Source organism: Hemiscyllium ocellatum, assembly GCF_020745735.1.
Source record: "Hemiscyllium ocellatum isolate sHemOce1 chromosome 27 unlocalized genomic scaffold, sHemOce1.pat.X.cur. SUPER_27_unloc_12, whole genome shotgun sequence".
Lineage (NCBI taxonomy): Eukaryota > Metazoa > Chordata > Chondrichthyes > Orectolobiformes > Hemiscylliidae > Hemiscyllium > Hemiscyllium ocellatum.
In genome coordinates this window covers 508,685-526,586 of record NW_026867479.1, presented here as the reverse complement: position 1 = coordinate 526,586, position 17,902 = coordinate 508,685, and the positions used below count along the sequence as shown (strand labels likewise).

Below are 17,902 nucleotides of genomic sequence, written 5' to 3'. Positions count from 1 at the left end.
AAGGGTTTGGAGGGATATCGGCCGGGTGCTGGCAGGTGGGACTAGATTGGGTTGGGATATCTTGTCGGCATGGACGGGTTGGACCGAAGGGTCTGTTTCCATACTGTACACCTCTATGACTCTATGTACTTATCCAAATGTCTTTTAAACACTGTAACTGTACCTGTATCCACCACCTCCCCTGGACATTGATACCACATGAGAACCATTCTCTGTCTTAAAATAAAAAGGTGCCCCTCATGTCTTTTTAAAATGCCTGCCCATACTCCCAATTTCTTCGTCTCCGCCGCATCTGCTCCCAGGAGGACCAGTTCCAATACAGTAAAACCCAAATAGCCACCTTCTTCAAAGACCGCAATTTCCCCCCAGATGTGATTGATGATACCCTCCACACCATCTCCTCCACCTCCCGCTCCTCCGCCCTTGAGCCCCGCCCCTCCGATCGCCACCAGGACAGAACCCCACTGGTCCTCACCTACCACCCCACCAACCTACACCCGGACTAACCAACCCAACCACCCCGTGGCTCAACACTTCAACTTCTCCTCCCACTCCGCCAAGGACATGCAGGTCCTTGGACTCCTCCATCGCCAGACCATAGCAACACGACGGCTGGAGGAAGAGCACCTCATCTTCTTCCTAGGAACTCTCCAACCACAAGGGATGAACCTAGATTTCTCCAGTTTCCTCATTTTCCCTCCCCCCACCTTGTCCCAGTCAAATCCCTCGAACTCAGCACCGCCCTCCTAACCTGCAATCTTCTTCCTGACATCTCCACCCCCATCCCCTCTCTGGCCTATCACCCTCACCTTGACCTCCTTCCACCTATCGCATTTCCATGGCCCCTCCCCCAAGTCCCTCCTACCTACCTTTTATCTTAGCCTTCTGGACATGCTTTCCTCATTCCTGAAGAAGGGCTCATTGCCAGAAACGTCGATTTTCCTGCTCTTTGGATGCTGCCTGACCTGCTGCGCTTTTCCAGCAACACATTTTCAGTTTTGCAAGGAAGTGTACAAACAACTGAACAGGAACACGACAGGCAACTACCAGCTGATCTGACCAAAAAATACAACCATGAACTGACAACATTCATCAAGACTTCTGATCCAATCCTTCCAGAAGCTCAGCATCCACAGACTATTTGAATCCGTGGACGTGTCAGTATTCTACACCAGCATTCCTCACGATGATGGCATCTCGGTAACAGCCTCAGTACTCAATACCAACAACTGCCAATCTCTGAGCACTGTCCTACAACTCATCCGCTTCATTCTCAACCACAACATTTTCACCTTTAACAACCAATTCTTTATCCAGACACATGGAACAGCCATGGGGACCAAATTTGCACTCCAGTATGCCAACGCTTTCATGCACAGTTTCGAACAAGGCTTCTTTTCTGCACAGGACCTCCAATCAACACTATACAGCAGATATATTGATGACATTTCTTCCTCTGGACCCATGGTGAGGAGTCACTGAAACAACGATACTGTGATATTAACAAGTTTCATCCCACCATCACACTCGCCACACTATTTAGTATCTGTCTCATTTTTGAACACATGCAGCTCTATCAAGAATGGATGTCTCAGCACTTCTCTATACCGCAAAACCATGGATAACCTGACAGTGCTACACTTCTCTAGTGAAACATATTAAAACAGCCATCCCCCTCTGGACAAGCCCTGTTCAGGTGAGGAGGAACGTGACAGACACTTGGAAGTACACAAGCATGCTCTCATAAGAACGGGGTGCAATGTTCAACTCATCAACTGCCAGTTCCAATGTGTCACAGCAAGAAACTGTAATGACTTATTTTAGGAGACAGACACGAGCTGCAACCAAAATGGTACCCTTTGTTGTCCAGTACTTCTCAGGAGCCGAAGCACTCCGCCACGTTCTTCGCAGCCTGCAACACATTATTGATGAGGATGAGCAGCTCGCCAAGACCTTCCCCACGCCTCCACTTCTCGCATTCAAACAACCACCAAACTTTAAACAAATAGTTGTTCGCAGAAAACCACCTGGCCTTCAGGACAACACGATACAACTCTGTCACGGCAGATGATGAAAGACGTATCAGAGTGTTGACACGATTAGCACCATTACACATGGGAACACCACCCACCATGAGTGTAGCAGGTACTCATGTGACTTAGCCAGCATTGTTTATCTCATATGCTGCAGGCAACGATGCCCTGAGTCTTGGTATATTGATGAGACCAAGCAGAGGCTACAGCAACAAATGAATGGACACTGCACAACAATCACCAGCCAGGCGTGTTCCCTCCCAGTCGGGGAACATTACAGGAGTCCAGGACATTCAGCCTTGGATCTTCGGGTGACCATCCTTCAAGGTAGACTTCAGGATAGGCAAAAAAGGAAAGTGTGATAGCCAAGTTCAATACCCATGGAGATGGCCTCAACCAGGACGTTGGGTTCATGTCACACTACAGGTGACCCCATTCTGTCTCTCACTCACTCACTCTCACACACACACACCTTCAAGCCAACACAATCACACAGACTCTCTCATACACATGCACTCTCTCAAATGCTCTCTCTCTCTCTCACACATACACCCTCTCACAGACTTATACTCCATTATACTCTCTCACACACATATAATCACTCGGTTTCTCCTGCGCACACACACACACACACACACAAGTTTGTGGGTTGAATTTGTACTTGCAGAATCGCATTTTATTTTGCACAAAAACGCATACATGTAAGATTCTGTAATACCACGATAGAAATAGAATCCGTCTGACCTAACATTGCGACACAGACAGACTTTAGCTTAACACCTTCAATGCATTATCTGATTGAGATGACACCTATTGTTAAAAGCTATCTTGAGAACGTAACTTTTGAAAAGTTCTGGGATTTACAGATGTAGGAATCAAAACTAACATGGTCATTCTAAAAGGTGGTAGAGGTCAGCTGAAGTTGTTTAATATTACATCCCATGACACTGCAATCCTGTTGCTATAAAGTCTGTGTGTTTTGATTCTGCTCCACAACGAACCGATGAAGAAGCAGCGCTTAGAAAACTAGTGATTCCAAATGAACCTGTTGGGCGACAACGTGGCATTGTGTGATTTTTAACTTTGAAAATCTGTCAGTAATGCCAACATCTCCGTACTGCGCATGCTACTCGGTGTCAGCAACGCAGTGCGCATGTTCCATGGTGTCAGCAAAATATTACGCATGCTCACGCAAAAAGCGGAAGCACTCCGTGATCTTGTTTTGATGGACCAATGAGAAGCTCTGGAGGACCGGATGGAGACTGGTCCTCCTGCCAATCACAGCAAACCCATTGTCTGGATGCGGAAGTAGGACCATGAACTTCTGAAGTTGCTGCTGCTGCTGCTGCTCCTCTCTCCCTGAAAGAAGATTGAGCTTCACCCCAGACTGCAACTTCCTTCCTCTCTCCAACATCTGTGAGTACAGCACGCTCTTTTCTCAACCCCTTTTCCATTCCGGGGTTCAGCTGTTGACTTGCAGGAACTGAAGGGAAACGGAGTGAATCCAGGGAGGGGAGAGACTCTGGGAAAGTGAGTCCAGGTCTTTTTTCAATGGAAAATACAGGAGAATTGACATTTCAGGCTCGAGCCTTTCATCAGAAATGATGTGTGAATATACAATAGGGCCTCTGCGTCCTTCTAATCCAGTCAGTGCAAGTTGTCAGACAGGTGCAGCAAGTAGCGAGCAAGGCAAGTGGGATATTGGCAAGAGGAATTGAGTTGAGAAGTGAGGACGCCTTCCTGCAGTTTGGGAGTAATTGAATATCTCCAAGGCTGAGTTCATCTGCTTATTGAACAACAAAGAAGTGATGGTTATGGGGGAAGGCAAGACCAGTACAGATCAGTTACAGAAACAGACCCTTCAGTCCAACTAATCCATGCTGACTATGTTCTCAAACTAAACTGGACCCACCTGCCTGTGTTTAACCTATATCCCTCTGAATCTTTTATATTGGAGTCATAGAGATGTACAGCACAGAAACAGACCCTTCGGTCCAATTTGTCCATGCCTACCAATTATCCTAATCTAGTTTATTTACCAGCCCTGGGCCCATATCCTTCGAACCCCTTCTATTATAGCTGGGTGGGGGGGGGGGGGAGAGAAGAGAAATGGCGATCCTCATGTCCTTTTAAAATCTTTCTCCTCTCTTTCTTTCAAAAATTTGCTGCGTAGACTTGAACCCCCAGCCTAGAGAAAGGATTTTGGCCATTCACCTCATCTATACCCCTCACGATTTTATAATCCTCCTCTGCTCCAGTGGAAAAAATTCCAGCCTATTAACCTGAATGTAGGTATATTCATGGCAGGTCAGGCAGCATCCGAGGAGCAGCCTGACCTGCTGTGTTTTTCCAGCACCACTCTAATCTAGACTCTGGTTTCCAGCATGTGCAGTCCTTGTTTTACCCTTTTACGTAGGTATACTCATATCTACTTATGATCTGTTCAATGCTGGTGCAAACCCGACAGGCGAAATGGCCTATTCCTGCTCCCAATTTGCACACTCCTAGTCCAGGACAGCAAGAGACCATAAAACACAGGAGCAGAAATTAGGCCTCTCAGCCCATCAGGGCTGCTCCACTATCAAGTTCTGGCTGATAAGTTTCTCAATCCCTTTCTCCCTGTAACCCTCGACCCCCTTGATCCTCAAGAACCATCTACCTCCATCTTAAATCTACTCCGTGACCTGGCCTCCACAGCCTTCTGTAGCAATGAATTCCACATATTCACCACTCACCGGCTGAAAATGTTTCACCTTATCTTTGTTCTAAAAGATATTCCTTTTACTCTGATGCTGTGCCCTCAGGTCCTAGACTCTCCTATAAATAGGAACATCTTCCCCTGAACTCTGTCCAGGCCAGTCAGAATTCTGTCTGTTTCAATTAGATCTCCACCTCCCCCGAGTGTGGGCCTGTTAATCAGCATGAACCACACCCTTCAGGATGAGTTACAGCAGGAATTAGGTTCAGCAAAGTCAGAATGGAGGAAGTGTGTGTGGGATGGAGATTCTCAGCTTTTAGGGGATGAGAGAGGAAACAAAGTTCAATACAAATTAGAATTGATCGGTGGGCTGATGGGTCAAGGAGTGGCAGAATGAGTTTAATTTAGATAAATGTGAGGTGTTTCATTTTGTAAGGCAAATCAGGGCACGACTTACATAGTTAAAGGGGAGTGTTGCTAAACAAAGTGTCCTTGCAGGTTCATAATTCCTTGAAAGTGGAATTGCAGGGAGACAGGATAGTGAAGAAGGCATTTGGTACACTTTCCTTTTTGGGTCAGAGCATTGAGTACAGGTGTTGGGAGGTCATGTTAGGCCACTTTTGGAATACTGTGTGCAATTCCAGTTGCCGCCCTCTGGTAGAATGTTGTGAAACTTAAAAGGGTTCAGAAAAGCTTTACAAAGATGTAGGCAGAGTTGGAGGGTTTGAGCGATAGGAAGATGCTGAATACACCAGAGATAATTTCCCTGGAGCATTGGAGGCTGATGGGTGACCTTACAGAAGTTTATAAAGGGTATGGATAGGTTGGATTGCCAAAATCTTTTCCCCATGGTAGGCGACTCCAAACCTAGAGGGCATCGATTTCACGTGAAAGGGGAAAGATCTAAAACGGACCTGAGGGTCAACTTTTTCACACGGGGGTAGTGCATGTTTGGAATGAGCTGTCAGAGGAAGTGGGGAGGCTGCTACAATTACAACGTTTAAAAGGCATCTGGATGGGTATGTGAATAAGAAGGATTTAGAGGGATACAGGCCAAATGCTGGCAAGTGGGATTAGACCAGTTTAGGATATCTGGTCGGCATGGATGAGTTGGACTGAAGGCTGTGTTTCTGTGCTGTATGACTTTAATCATCTTACGTGAAAGCAGAAGTGTTGTTGTGAAGACTGGAGTTTCAGAGCAGCTTTCAAAGATGTTTTGCCTTTACTGGAAGCAGAAGAAGTTACAATGAAACCTTTCATTGGTGAGACAGCAACTGAGTACATGAGTACGTCTAGGATTTTGGTGGAATGTGGGAATTCATTGCACTGTGGGGGTGAGCAGTAAGGACAGTGTGCTGATTGGGGTGCCCAGTGAAGGGCTAGGTGGATTTTTGAGTTAAACTGCTCATTTCTGTCAGCCTCCGATGTTTTGTTTCCAATGCTGTCCATCAGAAGGAGCGGTGAATGAGTAACTGGTCTTGTTAGAAGCCTTACAGTTTTCAGTACTGCAGGAATTGCATTATTTCATCAGCATTGTAAAGGTTACTGGCAGCAGCAGGAGGTATGGGCTGTATTCACTAGAAATGATTAAGCATTTAGATAACATACATACAAGGGGAGGGGGGTCTTGTCTTTTGATTTGCAGAAGGTGGGAGATTCTGGGAGCTGTGATCTAAGGCAAACACAACTGCGGTAAATCATAGAAGTCCTACAGTGTGGAAGCAGGCCAATCAGCCCATCAAGTCCATTCTGACCCCTCCAAAGAGTATCCTGCTCCCGTCCCCATCCCTCGGGGAATCAAGGGTAGTCGGGATAATGCAAGTAAGAGCTGAGATGATGGATAGATCAGCCATGATCTTAATAAATGGTGAAGCAGGCTCAACAGGCCCAATGGCTTACTCCTGCTTCTATTACGATGAAACTATAACCCTGCATTTCCCATTGGCTAACCCACCTAACCTGTACATCCCTGGGCACTATGGGCAATTTAGCAAGGCTAATCCAACTCAAGGTAGATAAGCAATGGAGTGATGTGGAAAATGGACATCAGAGAACAATAGAAAGGAACAAGGAGAATAAACGTACCAGCAATTAAAACTGGATTCAAAAGATTACAAACAATAAAACTAAAAGGTCAGTATTTGACTGTGTGCTTGTTATGAAGGGGTAGAGGTACTGTACCTTTAAGAGAGTTTTAAAAAATCGAGCAGAACAAAGTGTTATAAACAAGATGAGAATGTAATATTTGGTCAACACAAATAGAGCAACTGGGTTGCCATGAGGCACAAACAAATTTAAATTTGGCCAATCAGTTTAAATTTTGCCCCAAAATACCAAAGTCCAATCAAGTTTGAATTAAGTATTTTGATAATATTAACACCAATAAAATGATTTGATGTTTTGGACTATAAAACCGGGCATTTTTATGAGTTTTAATATTCTCTGTTGGACATAAAGAGTAAACTTGTTAATTTTTACTTTAAATATTTACCTTTGGGATAGTTATTTGCCTCTTGAACTTTTACATATTACTGCATGGGGTGAATCATCTCTATATTGCTGGTTTAATTTAGCAGAGGGGGTTACCCCGTGTCGTAATAGCGCTGCAACGTAACAAAAGTGAATGAATTGACTGCTCACATTGAAGAGAATAATTATGATCTGAGACTCCTTACAGAGACATAGCTTCAGGATGACAAGGATTGGATCCTAAATATTGAGGGGAGATGTGGCATTCATGTCGAATGGGAAGCTAGGTAAAGGTAGAGGGTTGACACTGCTAATCAAAGCACTGACCACAGGGCAGTCTGGTGTCGGCTCGGATTTCAGGTCCTGGTTTCTTTGTCCTTGGTTGATCTTCCTGTTCCCACACAGTTGTTGTCTGTTCTCAGCTGTGCTTCATTTCTGCTGAAGCTTTAACCTCCTTTGACACCTTTCGGGACAATAAAACATTCACTCAATCAAAGTCCAACCTACAATCTCCCAGCCTGTAAACCATCCAGACACCGAGTATCATCATACCAGAAAATATAACAAAAAAGGTGAAAAATTAGAATTAAATAGGTGCTTGTGTCTGTTCATTGGCAAGTAAACTAGAAATAGGGGTCTGCTAGGATTCTTGTAGTGCCCTAATTGAAGAATTCTCTCTCCCTTACGTCTAAGTATTAGTACCCAGCTATGATTTATAACAATATTTACATCAACAGAAATGAAGCATCTGTTATGCAATAGACATAGAGATATACAGTATGGAACTAGACTTTTTCTCTCTCTCATGTGCGCGTGCGCGCGCGCGCACACACACACACACACACACACACACACACACACAGGTCTATGGGGTGAATTTGTATTTGCAGATACATTGTGCATTTTTTGAGCAAAATGCAATCTGCAGGCAGACAATACATGGAATATTTTGTAAATTCCACTTTGGAAATAGAACCAGTCTGACTCAAAAACTGGGATACATACAGAATCTGGCCTCACACCTTTAATGCATTGTCTGAGTTGAGTTGTCACCTTTTCTTATATAACCTTAAATTATCTCGAGTAGGTGTCTTTTAAGAAGTTCTGGGATTTACATATTAATGACACCGGCAACTCATTCTAAAAGATGAAAGACTTTACAATCCAGGTTTCTTCAATGTATCATTTCAGTGGCATGACTCTGTAGTGTTTTGCTGTAAACTCAGTGTCTTATGATCTTATAGTCCACAACCACCTGATGAAGGAGCAGCGCTCCAAAAGCTAGTGCTTCCAAATAAATCTGTTGGACTGGTGTCATGTGATTTTTATCTTTGCCCAGGTTAGGGTGGATTGGCCCTGCTAAATTACCCAGAGTGTTCAGGGTTTTGCAGGTTGGGAGAATTGTTAGAAGTGATTTGATTCCACCTTCTCGTGACTGTCTGTGTGAACTTTGGTATGTTCTCCCCCTTCTGTCTGCATGGGTTACCTCTGGGTGCTCCGGTTTCCTCCCACAGTCCAAAGATCTGCAGTTTCGGATGGATCGGCTGTGCTAAAGTGTCCAGGGATGTGCAGGTTAGAGTGGGTTAGCCATGGGGAACTGCAGGGCTGTCGGGTAAGTGGATGAGTCTGGGTGGGATGCTGTGTGGAAGGTCGTTGTGAATTTGATAGGTGAAATGGGCTCTGCAGGGATTATATAATTCTTCTGCTTTAGCCATATGTAGATTGAGAAATGACTGCTGTGGGAGGAGTAGGTTCCAGTTCATGGGACACAGTCCCAGTCGTGGGGAAGATGGGAATTGTGCTGTCTCTCTCCCCACTCACTGCCCCCATCCATTCTCTCTCGCCCTGCAACTTTCTGTCCCCCATTTTCTCTCTCTCTCCCTCATTCTCTTCTTCCATCCTTTGACCCCCGAGTCTTTCCTTTCCGCCCCCACCACCCTCTGTTCCCCCCAGTCTCTCAATGGCCCCCACACTCTGTCACCCTGTCCATTCTGATTCTTTTCCAACCCCCACTAAACTTTCTCATGCCTCGAGCAGTCTTTGATTGCTGTATCATGCTCTTCTCAGAAGATAGAGAGAGAGAATGGTTGGTGATGACACTGCCTGGGAAATGGGGGTGCACAAGAAATGACTAATCTTTCAAATTGAGAATAGCTACAATAATATATTCAGAAACAGCATTAAAGTTTGAACGCATGTTCAATTTTATATTAAGACAAAGCTGCAGCCATCTTTCTCAAACTTGCTTTGAACTATGTGCAGTTGAGGACAGGCTGTTCGGGGTGAATGAGGCTTTTGCCCAAAATGTCAATTTTCCAGCTGCTCGGATGCTGCCTGACCTGCTGTGCTTTTCCAGCACCACACTCTTGACTCTAATCTCCAGCATCTGCAGTACTCACTTTCACCTGTTAGGGGTGAATGGCCGATTCCTAGTCTTGAAAAATTGGCTTCTGTTAGAAGGTGTAGAGGTGTATTCTACCTTTTAAGAGAATTGAAAAGTGAGTAGAACCACCTGATATAGCACCAAGCGTACTGAACAAGGTAACAATTTAACATTTGGTCGAACAGCTCGGTAGCTGGGTTGCCTGGGGACAAAAACATACTCAATTTTGGCCAATAGATTTAAATCTTGCCCCAAAATACTGAATTCCAATCCCCGTGTCTGCATGGGTTTCCTCCGGGTGCTCCAGTTTCCTCCCACAGCCCAAAGATGTGCAGGTCAGGTGAATTGGCCATGCTAAATTGCCCATAGTGTTAGGTGCATTAGTCAGAGGGAAATGGGTCTGGGTGGGTTACTCTTCGGAGGGTCAGTGTGGACTGGTTGGGCCGAAGGGTCTGGTTCCGCACTGTAGGGAATTTAATCTAATCTAATAACACCAATGAAATGATTTGATGCTTTGGAGTATAAAATCAAAAAAAAATTGAACAGTTGCAGGAGAACTGCCAAAAGACCAACAAATGTAGGCTGCTAGTGAGAACTCTCTGAGAGGTACCTGTCCAGATAAGGAGTTTGCACAGAAAAAAAAACATTGACACCGACCTGGAAAGCAAATATACAGAGGAAGATACAAAGAGAAGATTTAAAAGCTGGCTGGTTTTGAAGTTTGAATCTTTCGGTAAATCTTAATCAGGGGTTTTCATTGGACTGGTATCATACAGGGGAAAGTAGAAGATAGGTTAGAGAAAGGAGTTGTAAATAGTTGTTAATTAATTATTCTCCATTAGACTTAAAGAAATAAAGTTGTTAATTTTAACTTTAAATACTGACCTTTGGGAATAGTTTCTTGGTTCTTGAATTTTCACAGATTACTGCAAGGGTTAAACCTTCTCTATGTTGCTGGTTTAAATTAGGTGGGGGAGATTGCACCCAGTGTTGTAAAATTTGGGGGTTTCGCCCGAGATTTGAACTGGTTTAGACAGATTTGAATAGATTTGGGAGTACGAAAAGTCCCAGCAGATTTAAACACTTGCAAGTTAGTGCCCTAGATCATTAAATAAAACTTTAAATAGTGACTTGGAAACAGTTCCTTACCTCTTGAATTTTCACATTTGCACATGGGGTAAATCTTTTTTTGCTTTTAAATTAGTGGGGGGAGTGCAGTCCGTGTCATAACAGTTCTGACTATGTAGAAATAGAATCATGGAGTAGTGGATCATGGAAACAAGCTGTTTGTTCTGTGCCAATCGGATATCCTAGATTAATCAGGACACATTTGCCAGCTCTTGGCCCATATCCCTCCAAACCTTCCTGTTCATATACCCATCCAGATGCCTGTTGAATATTGTAATTGTACCAGCCTCCACCACTTCCTCTGGGAGCTCATTCAATCCACGCACCACCCACTGCGTGAAATAGTTGCCCTTTAGGTCCCTTTTAATCCTTTCCCTTGTCACCCTAATATAAATCAATTGCTGCTTCTTCTGAACAGGCTCAGTGGTTAGCACTGCTGCCTTATAACGCTAGGGACCCGGGTTTGATCCCAGTCTCTGGTAACTGTCTGAGTGGAGTCTGCATGGGATTCCTTTGGGTGCTCCGGTTTCTTCCCACAATCCAAAGATGTACAGGTTTGGAAAGAGTATTTCTTGACGGGAATTAACTTTCACACTTCTTTTCTACTCCTTAGGTCCCTTTTAAATCTTTCCCCTCTCACCTTCAACCTATGCCCTCCAGTTTGGGAGTCCCCTACCCTGAGGAAAAGATGGGTAGTCAAATAAAATGCAAAAGGAATAAAATGTCAAGCCGCAGGATAAATATAAAACGTCACTCCAGCCTTTCTTGTCTCTGATTGTCATTTGGGTACAAAATCTGTCAGTAACACCAGCAACTTCACACAGCACCTTGCGCGTGCTCCTCGGTGACAACACACACTGCGCATGTCCGCCGGTGTCAGCAAAACCTGTGCGTGCTCCTAACTGTCCGCGGTAACTGCGCATGCTCTTCTTTTGTTGGGCCAATAGGAAGTCCTGGAGGACCGGAAAGAGCGTGGTCCTCCTGCTAATCAGAGACCCCCCTATTGTGTCTATCTCTCGCGCTCAATCACAATTTATGGAGGGGACAGATTCTGGAAAAGTTGGGCCAGGTCTGTGTCTCAGTTGGCAACCTCATGGAAAATGCAGGGCCACGATGTGAAGTGATAGCATTCCCTTGCGGGGCGGGGGAAGCAGAAAGGAGATGCATTGTTTAAATGGTGAGAAATTGGGATGTGGAGAAAATGAGGACTGCAAATGCTGGAGATCAGAGTCAAAAAGTGTGGTGCTCGAAAAGCACAGCAGATGAGGCAGCATCCGAGGAGCAGTAGAGTCAGCGTTACAGGCTTGAGCCCTTCATCAGGAATGTGTATAAAGGGGCCTCAGCGTCCTTCCATACTAGTCAATGCCAGTTGTCAGACAGGCGCAGCAAGCAATGAGCAAGTCAAGTGGTATATTAGCAAGAGGAATTGAGTTCAGAAGTGGGGAGTCTTCCTGCAGTTATGGGATCATTGAATATATTCAAGGCTGAGTTCATCTGATTTTGGAACAACAAAGAAGTGGATATTTATGGGGGAAGGTAAGAAAATAGTTTTCAGGCCATTTCAGAACAGTCACCGAGTCAAACAGCACAGAAACAGTCCCTTCAGTCCAACTACTCCATGCTATGTTCTCAAACTAATCTAATCCCACCTGCCAGTGTTTGGCCTATATCCCTCTGTCACAAAGCTGGTCCTTCTCGAGGATGCTGTGTCCTTGGTTTTTTTTCAGAGGGGTGGTAAAAAGACCCGGGCTCCGAAGCGACTGGTTTAGTACAGAGATGAAAAACGGTATTGGGAGGCATTTTTGGTCAGATATGAACAGATGAGACTTGAGGCCAAAGCTTTTATGTTTTAGAAGTGACCTGTACAATGAAAGGGGAGTGGTCAGTCCTGAAAGCTGAAGTCTCGTTTGGGTGAGTTAAACAGTGGACTGTGTGGAGAAAGGCTGCTAGCACTGTCTCCTTCCGCCCTTCTAACTTCAACTGTAAGCCTCTGTTTCAGTTTTACTTTAAGGGTGTTTTTTTGGTACTGTTGTGTACAAGCATTACGAAGAGTGTTAAGAGTTTCTCCACAGCTTGTACTTTATTAAGTAAAGTTTGGTTGTTCACAGAAGTTGGCGTATTGCAGTGTAAGAAGCTCAAGCAAAAGAACTTAACAAAGGAACCTAAGGGATAAGTCTTTCATGCAGAAAGTGGCGTGTTTAAGGAAAGAGCTGTCAGAGTAGGTGGTGGCTGCTGGCACAATTATGACATGAAAAGGCATCTGGATGGGTATACGATTAGGAAGGGTTTAGACAATATGGTCCAAATGCTGGCAAATCGGCCGAGATTAGGTTAGGTTATCTAGTTGGCACGGATGAATTAGACCGAAGGGTCTGTTTCTGTGCTACATATCTCTGAGATGCTGCCTAACCTGCTGTGCTTTGACCAGCAACACATTTGCAGACATATCTCTATCGCTCTGACTTGCCACGAACACTTGCCACATCTATATGTTCAGTTTCTCTCTGGTGTCAGTGTAAATGCCTTGATGTCTCATTCTTAACCGGACTGGCAGTAATGACTTTTGTAATCTTTTCTTACAGACTATCTGAAGACAAAAGTTTCAAAGTCAACAGATAAAGGGCTTATGCCCAAAATGTTGATTCTTCTGCTTCTCTGATGCTGCTTGCCTTGCTGCGCTTTTCCAGCGACGCATTTTTTGATTCTGACTCTCCAGCGTCTCCAGTCCTCACTTTCACATCAATGTCTGACAGTCACTCAGTCCATCAGGACCGCAACAATTTTCAACTGATTCTGTGAGAAGGAGCAACGCGTTCTCTTTGGTTCCTGTTTGAGTACGGGGGGACTGGTTGAAAGACTCTACTGTTGCAGCGCAGTGTGTGTGGAGCCTGAAACAACTCTACTGCGTGGAAAGAGGAATTCATTGCGGGATTGTACACGTGTGTGTGTGTGTGTGTGTGTGTGCAGCTGAAGCTTCAGCCATGGAGAAACCTGAGGAAACACGCCCCGTTGAGAAACCATGGAAGTGTGGTGACTGTGGGAAGGGCTTCCGTGTCCCACCTGTCCTAGCGGCTCATCAGTGCAATCACACTGGGGAGAGGCCGTTCTCCTGCCCCGAGCAGGCGAAGGGCTTTACTTGCTCCTGTGTCCTGCTGGCCCACCAGCAAATACAGACTGGTGAGAGGACGTTTTACTGCTCCATGTGCGGGAAAGGGTTCACTTGGGTGGACAACTTCCAGACCCACCAGCGATTCCACGCAGGGGAGAGGCTCTTCAGTTGCCATGAGTGTGGGAAAGCCTTCAGCAATTCCTCCGACCTGCTGAAGCACCGGCGAGTCCACACGGGGGAGAGGCCATTCAGCTGCCCCGAATGCGGGAAGGCCTTCAGCGACTCCTCCAACCTGCTGAGGCACCGGCGGGTCCACACGGGGGAGAGGCCCTTCAGCTGCCCAGAGTGTGGGAAGGCCTTCAGCAATTCCTCCAACCTGCTGGCCCATCAGCAGGTCCACACAGGGGAGAGGCCCTTCAGCTGCCCAGAATGCGGAAAGGCCTTCAGTAAATCCTCCAACCTGCTGGCCCATCAGCGGGTTCACACGGGTGAGAGGCCCTTCAGCTGCTCAGAGTGCGGGAAGGCCTTCAGCAATTCCTCCGACCTGCTGAGACATCGGCGAATCCACACGGGGGAGAGGCCTTTCGCCTGCCCAGAGTGTGGTAAGGCCTTCAGCAATTCCTCTGACCTGTTATCCCACCGACGGGTCCATACCAGGGAAAGGCCATTCAGCTGCCCCAAGTGCGGGAAGGGGTTCAACCGCTCCTCCAAACTGCTGGCCCACCAATGGGTCCACACCGGGGAGAGGCCGTTTGCCTGCCCCGACTGCGGGCGGAGGTTCACATTGTCCTGCAACTTGCGGAGGCACCAGCAGGGGCACAAGTGCATCCAACAATCAGATTCCACCAGTGATGCTGCAGTGGGTCACCCCCAAAGCTGAACCTCCTGCCTATTCTGACAGTGGGTGCAGTGGGCTTTTGTTGTTTTGTGCTGGACTCACCCTCTTTTCCCCCCCCCCTAACACCACCTCCCAAGCCCACCTATGTGGCTCAGGGGTGGCATGGTGACTCAGTGGTTAGTACCACTACCTCATGATGTTGACCTGGGTTCAATTGCATCCTCAGGGTGACAGTCTGTGTGTAGCTTTCACAATGCCCCCCACATCTGTAGGGGTTACCTCTGAGTGCTCTGGTTTCCTTCCCCTGGTCTAAAGGTGTGCAGGTTAGGATGGATTGGCCCATCTAAATTGTCCCATAGTGTTCAGGGATGTGCAGGTGTGGTGCATTAGTTGGGGTAAATGTAGAGGAATAGGGATAGGGGAATGGGTCTGGCTGGGTTACTCTGCAGAGGGCCAGTGTGGACTTGTTGGGCCAAAGGACCTGTTTCCATAATGTAGGGAATCTAATCTTCAAAAAAATTCCTCCAAGCGATACTGATAAAATATGCCGAGTTGGACAAAGTATCCCATCAAGTTTGAGACAAACCCAGAGTTGAAGAAGTCGGAAGTCACACAACACCATGTTACAGTGCGAAAGGTTTATTTGAAATCACAAGCTTTAGGAGCATTGCTCTTTCATGAGTGCTGCTCCTTCATCAGGTGCCGTGTGACTTCTGACCTTGTCCACCCCAATTCAACACCAGCACCTCTGCATCACAGTTGACAAATGAGATTGGATTTTATTCGGCCTGATTTAGTGAAATGTTCATTTGGAAACTCAAAACTGTCGGACCTACAAAGAGACGCGAATCATAGAGTCCTACAGCAGGAAACAGGCCCTTCTGCCCAACATGGTCCATGCTGACCAAACTGTCCATCAACACTCAGCCCATTTCCCTGCACTTGGCCCATTTCCTTTCATACCTTTCCAATCCACGTATTTGTCCAAATGCCTTTTAAATGTTGTTAATGTACCCACCTCAACCACTTCCGCTGGCATCTCATTCCATATGTGTACCACCGTCTGTGTAAAAACAAAAGTTGCCCCTCACATTCCCTGTTATTCTTTTTCCTCTAACCTTAAACTGATGCCCGCTAGCCCTCACTTCCCCAACCCGGGGTAAAAGTGAGTGCATTCACCCCCTCCATGCGTCTCACGATCTCTTCACTTCTCTAAGGGCCTCTCTCAGTCTCTAATGCTCTAAATAAAAATATCTTAGCTTGTCTAACCTCTCCCTTTTACACAGACCCTTGAGTCCTGGCAACATCCTTGTATATGTCTTCAGCACTCTTCCAAGTTTAATAACATATTTGTTATAGACACTGCCCTGTCTACCTATTTTGTTGGAAATATAGGACCTAATCCAAACAGGATAATCTGGCTGATGGGACAGGAAACCACTTCCTTTCTTGAGAGACAGTCTCCTGGAGAGAACTGGCTGGCTGACTGAGTCCACACATTTGCCTAAGGTGGTGCTCGAAACCTTTATCATCTTTGGGATGGATCCCCATTCATTCAGTGCTTTGGAGTCATGCAGCCTGGAACAGACCCTTCAAACCAGCCAGTCCATGATCCCCAACTAAACCCGTGCCACCCATCTGCTCCTGGCCTGTTAACAGTTTGTTAATAGTTTTGTTCATTTGTTCACCGTGAGAGTTGGATAAATAAATTGCTGATTTTAAAGTGTTGGGGATTTACTCTTATCACTAGAACAAGTTACACCACTTTTCATGCTAATTTTACAGATTATTGGGTGACACGCTCCTCTGGGTGTTTCTGTTTGAGAAAGGTGGTGCTGTCAGCCTTCGCTTTATAAGGGTATTGACGTGATGTACTGCTGAATGCAATGGAGTCAACATGAATCCCAGCCTCTCACTGTGGTTGTGGGTGAATCGCCTTAATTTGGCTCTTAACTCAGAAACTGCACACAATAAACTGCTGAAACAATCACTTACACTTTATTGTATGTAGCAACCAAAAATAAAACTCCTCAAGTAACCAAGTTCAACCTCACTCACAACTTGGCTATCACCCAATTGATGGCAGAATTTAACTGAGTTTCCACCGACAGTATCTGTCTCTGGAAGTGTCCAGGGATTCACTGCAGTGTTGTTCTTCCAAGTACTGCTGCCCCGTGTATAAATGTTGATGAATATCGGGAAGAGGGGGGAAGGGAAACCGTTCCTGCATTTTCATGATTTCTCCATGGTGCAGGTGTCCTCGTATTTCTCCAGGTTCAACAATCAGTTGAAACTCGTTCACACTTACAGCATAGGTGTGGTGTTACTGGTGAACCCTCTGATAATTGAAGGACTTCATTCAGTCTGTAAAGCATGTTCCAGTCACTACTCTGGTGTGCGAGTATGTGAGACTCTGAGTTTCCAGTCACACTGACATTTAAAACCTAACAAAGCAGACAGACCTTCTCCCCTTTGTTTTCAAGGCCATCAATATCCAAGTCCTGGTGAATCAAGCAACTGTCAGACTTCGATGTGATGTTTGGTCTGAGATTTCTGCCTCCAAATTCTTCTCTTGTAATATTCCTGTGGAAAGAGATGACAAAGGTCATCGCTGTCAGTCCACAATAGAAAATCAAAACACACAATTCTCGTTTCTGTGGAACATTTTTTCCTCTCTTAGTACCCAAGATCTTTGTGCTGATCTATATGTAAATGTATACAGCAGGGTAATGTGGTGGATTGCATTCTCCATGAAGAGTTCACTCAAGTTGCTGAATGGACATCTATCATGCTGTACTGACGTTCTTATTGAAGATATACAATATTATGAGCCCTGAAACAACTGCAAATCAGGCTTTTAGAGCCACAAACATTCCTTCAAATATGGAACATAAAGCCCAGACTTATCTGTCTTATATTAACACATGGTTGTCTTACATTTCCAGAAGACTCAGATTTAAGTTTCAAGTGTGACTTTTTGTAAAAGAAGCCATCTTTTGGACTCCTTCCATACCATACTGACTCTATTACTAGAAATACATCCATATTACACCAGGATTCATGGATCAGTGACGTGAGGCTTATCTTTACCCTCGTATAATTTTCTGTTGCATAAATGTTTTGACGAATGCCAGTCATGAGTCAGAGACATAAAACACAGAAACAAATCCTTCAATCTAACTTGTCCATGCCGACCGGATATCCAAAATTAGTCTAGTTCCATTTGCCATCACTTAGTCCATAT

General features: G+C 45.4%; 1 protein-coding gene across 1 annotated transcript in view; it reads left to right on the top strand.

Moving 5' to 3' along the window:
- Positions 1 to 3,337: 3,337 nt before the first annotated feature.
- Positions 3,338 to 17,902, top strand: part of LOC132807281 (zinc finger protein 420-like) — an 83,351-nt gene continuing 68,786 nt past the window's right edge. The window contains exons 1-2 of the mRNA XM_060821553.1: positions 3,338 to 3,449; positions 13,294 to 14,591. Of these exons, the coding sequence (XP_060677536.1) occupies positions 13,693 to 14,591 (899 nt within the window). The 5' untranslated portion in view covers positions 3,338 to 3,449; positions 13,294 to 13,692. The remainder of the gene's footprint in view (positions 3,450 to 13,293; positions 14,592 to 17,902) is intronic.